Source organism: Sceloporus occidentalis, unplaced genomic scaffold (genome assembly GCF_023333645.1).
Source record: "Sceloporus occidentalis isolate IW3139 unplaced genomic scaffold, rSceOcc1.0.p SCAF_48, whole genome shotgun sequence".
NCBI lineage: Eukaryota > Metazoa > Chordata > Lepidosauria > Squamata > Phrynosomatidae > Sceloporus > Sceloporus occidentalis.
Genome location: NW_028317028.1, coordinates 7,258,459 through 7,265,000, shown reverse-complemented (window position 1 = coordinate 7,265,000; position 6,542 = coordinate 7,258,459). Strand labels below are relative to the sequence as shown.

Genomic DNA, 6,542 nt, shown 5'->3' with positions numbered 1-6,542 from the left:
CGGCGGACTCGTTCATACGACGGACGATGCGGAAGGGACCGAGAAATCGGGGACCAAGCGTCCTACTGGGCTGACGGAGTGCGATGTTCCGCGTGGACAGCCAGACATAGTCGCCAACCCTGTAGCGAGGAGGCGTAGCACGATGCTTGTCAGCAGCAGCCTTGCTGCGGGTCTGGGCCTTGACCAGCTGGTCACTGAGGGCTTTCCAATGGGCACGCATATTGGCAACCTGCTCCTCGACGGCAGGAATGCTAGCACCGCGAGAGGCGGATGGCGGCGGTAGGACAACAGGATGGTATCCCAAAGCGGCATAAAACGGCGAACAACGCAAGGATTCATGGACAGCGTTGTTGTAGGACAGCTCGGCCAAGGGTAACAGGGAGGACCAGTTGTCTTGGCGTTCATTGACGTGTAAGCGCAGGTATTGTTTTAAGGTCTGATTGGTGCGCTCCGTCTGGCCGTTCGATTGTGGGTGATAAGCCGAGGACAGATGTGTCCGGATGCCTAACTTGCAGCAAAGGGTCCTCCAGTATCTGGATACAAACTGGGGACCCCTATCCAACACTACGTGGAGCGGCAGGCCATGTAACTGAACCACGTCTCTGATGAACACATCTGCCAACTGGGACGCCGTGGGTAGCTTGTGCAGGGTAATAAAGTGGGCCTGTTTGGTGAACCTGTCCACCACAACGAGGATGGTAGTGAACCCTTTAGAGACAGGAAGGTCGACAATGAAGTCCATAGCTATATGAGTCCATGGGGTTCTTGGAACGGGAAGAGGCAATAAGAGACCGGAAGACCGGGTGTGCACGGACTTGTGACGAGCACATTGGGGACAGGTGGCAATGAAGGCGCTGACGTCACGTGTTAAGGACGGCCACCAGAAGGTTTTCCGGATGTGGTACTCTGTTTTGCGGGCTCCAGGATGGCCGGCTAGTGGTGGGTTATGTCCCCAGTGGAGAACAGCATCACGAAACCGCTGGGGGACGTAGAGGCATCCCGATGGAGGATGTTGGGAAGCGGTGATGTGCGCCTGTTGCATACGAATCCAGTGCATCATGGAAGATGATAAGGAAGAGATAACGCGTGCTTGTGGAATGATGGGTTCATCTTGGGTGGAGTCCCGATGGCTATCGAATTGAGGGGAGAGAGCATCTGCTTTGACGTTTTTACTTCCGGGCTGATATGTCATGACATAATTAAAGTGGGTGAAGAACAAGGCCCATCTGGCTTGTCGAGGATTCAGACGTCGAGCAGATTCTATATATTGTAGGTTCTTGTGGTCCGTCATGACCATAACAGGCAGTTTGGTACCTTCGAGTAGGTGACGCCATTCCTCAAAGGCCATTTTGACCGCGAGTAGTTCTCTGTTTCCCACGTCATAGTTACGTTCGGCGGATGAGAAGCCCTTTGAGAAGAACGCACAGGGGAGGTATTTGGACGTTATCAGGTTCTGTTGAGATAGAACAGCCCCAGCACCGTTCTCTGAAGCGTCCACTTCTAGGAGGTACTGTAAGGCAGGATCTGGTCGTTGCAGAACGGGAGCTGAACAGAAGGCTTGTTTCAGTCGCTCGAAGGCTTTCACGGGTTCCACGGACCAGTACTTGGGATTAGCCCCTTTTTTAGTAAAGGCGATAATGGGCGCTGCGATGGAGGCGTAATTGCGTATGAAGCGCCGATAATAATTGGCAAATCCCAGAAAGCGTTGTACAGCTTTTACGGTATGGGGAATAGGCCAATCGAGGATAGCCTTCAACTTGCTGGGGTCCATTTCGAGGCCATTAGCGGAGATGATGTACCCGAGGAATGGAAGGCTGTTCTTTTCGAAGTCGCATTTCTCGGCTTTGGCATAGAGACCGTTCTCACGCAGTCTTTGCAGAACAGAACGTAGATGTATACGATGGGTTTTGACGTCAGGTGAGTATACAAGGATATCGTCGAGATAGACGACCACGTGGGAGAGAAACATGTCTCAGAACACGTCATTAACGAAGGCGTGAAACACGGCAGGGGCATTACAGAGGCCGAAGGGCATCACCCTGTACTCATAATGACCATATCTCGTATTGAAGGCGGTCTTCCATTCGTCGTTTTCCTTTACACGTACTAGGTTGTATGCCCCTCTTAGGTCGAGCTTGGTGAAAATCGTAGCCCCCTTCAATCTGTCATAGATCTCCGTGATTAACGGAAGAGGATACAGTTTTTTTAAGGTAATGCGATTTAGTCCCCTGTAGTCTATGCATGGCCGAAGGGAGCCCTCCTTCTTGGAGACAAAAAAGAATCCAGCCCCTGCTGGTGAGGAAGAGGGTCGGATGAAGCCCTCCTCCAGGCTCTCTTTGATGTATAATTCAAGGGCCTAATTTTCTGGCTCCAACAGGGGATATGTGCATCCTCGTGGTGGCATGGTATCCGGCAACAAGTCTATGGCACAGTCGTAGGGTCTGTGAGGGGGTAGGCGTTCTGCCTGTCTCTTGGAAAATACATCCAGAAAGTCCCAATAATGTTTCGGCACTAGAAGCTTGGGGTCTGTAGGCTTGATCTCCAGAACGAGGTTTACCCGTGTGCAAGGTAGAGAACAAAGGCGGTGACAAGAAGGACTCCATGCAAGTATCTCGCCTTTGTCCCAGTCAATGCGTGTGTTGTGCAGCCGTAGCCAGGTGAACCCCAGTATCAAGGGGGCATGAGGTGACTGTATGAGTTCGAACGTGATGGTTTCTCTGTGGGTTGCCCCAATGCACATAGTAAGCGGACTGGTCTCTTGGGTGACCACTCTCCGACCTAAGAGACTACCGTCAACAGCCGTCACCACAGAAGGAGTCTTTTTGGGACGTAGCGGTAGCCCGTGTCGTACGGCCCATTGTTCGTCCAGAAACACTCCAGCCGCCCCGGAGTCTATGAAAGCGTGGGTGATCACGGAGTGGTCTAGCCACCTAAGCGAGATGGGTATCAACATGCGTTGGCGAGGAGAAATGTTCTTAATGCTTAGGGGTTCTCCTCCTTTGGTCCCTAAGCTCTTTCGTTTCCCGGACGTTGCGGGCATGTACGTAGGAGGTGATCCGCTTGACCGCAGTAGAAACAGAGACCTTGATTCCTCCTTCGTGTCTTTTCCGCTTCGTTGAGGTGACGTATAGTGCCGATCTCCATGGGTTCCTCGGAGGGATGGCTAGGTGTGGTAGGTGGAGAATGAGGACTGCTATGGGAGGTAAACGGCCGATATCGCCTGCCTTTGTCTTTCTCCAAGTGTCTCTCCTGAATGCGCTTGTCCACGCGCAAACAGAGGGTGATAAAGTCTTCCAGGTCAGATGGGGGGTCGTGGAACAACAGCACATCCTTGATCTTGTCATTGAGACCCTTCCGATAAGCGGCTCGGAGGGCGCCTTGATCCCACTGGAGTTCACAGGCCAGAGTACGGAATTCCACTGTATATTGGGCTAGAGTCTTATGTCCCTGTTGTAGCTCCAACAAGGAGGTCTCCGCTGTTTCTTTGCGGCCTGGCATATTGAAGAATGAACGCAAAGCTGCCATGAAAGCTGGGCAGTCATCCATCAGGTCGGATCCCTGCTCAATAAGGGGAGAGGCCCACAGCAGTGCCTCACCCTTCAACAGTGAGATGATGAAGGACACCCGTTTGGAGGAGGTACAAAACGCCCGTGGATGGTTGCGGAAATGCAGCAAACATTGGTTTAGGAACCCCCTGCATTCTTTAGGATCCCCAGCATATTTGTCCGGGAGAGGCAAGCGAGCGGTAGCACCTCCTTCCTCTGGGCTGGGATCCCTAGGTAAGAAAGATGGTCTGGCAGAGGGAGCGACAGCCAAGGACTGTAGCAAGTCAGTCATGGTGTCCATTTTGCTGGATAAGGACTGTAATTGCGTGGAATGGGACGTAAGAAGCTGGTCCTGCAGGTCCTGGCGGGAGAGGACGTTAGCCATTTCCGCGGGGTCCATGGTATGGCCCGTTCAATGTGTTACGTCGGATCAGGCACCACAGGTGATGGACCCACGATGCAGGAATGGCGAGAATATCCGATAAACAAGCCGGGATCGAGGCAGGCAGCACAGGAGCGTAGTCAAAAAACAATAGCCGAGGTCGGGACGGGCAGCGCAGGATCAAGGTCAGAAGAACGAAAGCCGAGGGCTGGTACACGTGGATATCAATCAGAAAGCAAGAGCAACACAAACACCCTGAGAACAATAACATGGACTCGTTGAACGGGCAAGGAAACATAGGACCAGGAAGTTTAAATAGAGCCAATGGCGGGAAAGCAGGTAGGATGACGTCATCGCGACCGGCGCAATAATAGCGTCGTCGCGATGGCAACCTAACAAAACCTCCTGCCTGTGTTACCTCCGCGAATGACGTGGAAGAGCCACACAGGCAGGGGAGGTAATGTAAACAGCCTCCGTGGACATGCAGCGGCGATCAAACACTCGATCGCCGTCGGCATGCCTGCGGCGGCTCAACCACAAAGTCCTCTCTGCTTGTGTTGCCACCGCGAGCGACGCGGAAGCGCCACACAGGCAGAAGAGGCACTGGTCGGGTGCCACGAGCATGTAGCGGTGGATCGTTTCTCCGATCGCCGCTGATATGCTGCGGCTGCCCGATCAGGGCTGTCAGTGGCTGGGAGGCGTGCCTGCTCGATACGCACGCCCCCTCGTGTGCGTGTAGAGCGCACGTCAGTACATGAGGGGGACGTGCGCGAGGAACGCCGTGGGACCCCGGCCGGACAAGTAGGTATGACATATAGGTGTTATGCTGTACCCCAGTCAATGGTATGCAGTTTTTCCCAATAATAAAAAAAATAATATATATATATATTGATCCTTTATGCAGCCCGGAGCCCCCGCTCATGATTCGCTCATAATTCATTTTTGCGGTGAGAATTTCACCTTTAGAATAGACCATGGAGTCAAAAGGGTTGGAAATATATAGCTCCACCCCCTTGCAATGTGATTTTTTTTTCAGCTCCACCAACTTTATATGGAGTGTAGAAGCATATTGTGCGCACAAAATTTTGGCTCTGGGAAAAATTTTGCACAACAGAAATTTTCTGCGCACATCACCCAAGAAAAATTAGAGGGAACATTGGTGGGGGGTATTTATACGCCTTTAGGACCATCTCCTTCAGGGTTTCGTTAGCCCTTGCAGTGTGTTTCGTTTGAGCTTGCATGGCGTTTCTTTCACACTACCAGGGTGTTTGGTTTACACTTCCAGGGGCTCTTGTTGCTCACGTTTGTGCATTTTGCTGCACTTTGTCTCATTTTCTACTTGTTTCATGTAAATAGAATAACATTAACCCCTTAATATATATATTTTTTTTATGAGCAAGTCCTTCAATTAGTGCTATATCGTCACAAAAATTCACACATGGAAAAATAGTTAAAATATTGGCATTATAAATGCCCATTGGGTGCCTAGTTTTTAAAATGTATAATTTGATGGGGTAAATTGAATTTGTCGGCTCCAAAGATGTCCCAAATATGGGACGTGGGCACAGACTGACCAGATGTCTAAATGGCAATGGTGGTCTTTTACCTCCCAAATACCCCAACAAACTGTGCTCAGGAGATGTTGCTGAACACATATTGGGGTGTTGTTTGACACGGACATATACCAGGAGCGTTAAATTTATGCCTGGAGTACAACGTGTGTGGAAAAAATACAAAACATTTTTACTACCATAAAGTTTGACAAAGGCTTGTGGTAGAATTAGTGCATGGAAAGGGTTATAAACCCCTATCCTACCTACTAAGGCGGAGGTTTTCAGGGTCTAGGCAGATTTCAGACCCACTGGATATTCGCTACTTTGCATTAAGCCTGGAGGATTAAACAAAAATTCATAGGAAATTGTTGTCTGGCAGCTCATAAAATGTGAGCTCTGCAAATCAGTACACAGGTCATTTTAGGCAAGGCAGCATTGTCATGGAAGTGGGGACTGAGCTTGCAATGAATACAATTCTCCATTATGGTATGTAAATTCTAATGGATCTTTTATTACTTATATCTTATATATAATCCAATGCAGAAGGGGCTTGTAGGTAAGACATCGCAGCATGAAAATGAACAAAAGGCTAAATATTTCACTTATAATAATGTAATGCTAGCCGGGGTTGCAGCTATTTAATAATTGGTTGATGAAAATGGACTGAATACTATAAGACTCTGCAAAAATAATCATCACTTTTAATATAGTGAAGTTAAGCATGTGAAGTACATGTGAAACGTCCTTGTTCGTTTTTCTTTCACTGGCTTAGATGGAATAAGGCCTACAGAATATAGTCTTACTGAACACACAGGTAGATGCAACCAGGGACAAAAATAAGTATATACTATCAGGTTCCTTAATGGCCCCTCAACACAACATTTTATTCAGCATTGTATACAAGAAATAAAAGGATCCTGCCAATGTTGCAGAATGAATGAGAAGCAAAACCATGTAGTCAACGTTCCCAATTTAAACCATTTTCATACACAGTCCCCTTATTTCATGGGGTCAAATGTAATTGGACAAATCAAAACAATCATAAAAAAACTGAGCATTTGT

At 49.2% G+C, this 6,542-nt stretch overlaps 1 protein-coding gene across 1 annotated transcript in view; it reads right to left on the bottom strand.

Moving 5' to 3' along the window:
- Positions 1-1,969, bottom strand: part of LOC149289167 (uncharacterized) — a 97,798-nt gene extending 95,829 nt beyond the window's left edge. Inside the window, exon 1 of the mRNA XM_089491045.1 lies at positions 1-1,969. This exon is cut by the window's left edge and continues 205 nt beyond it. Within this exon, the coding sequence (XP_089347171.1) occupies positions 1-1,969 (1,969 nt within the window).
- Between the last annotated feature and the right edge of the window lie 4,573 nt (positions 1,970-6,542).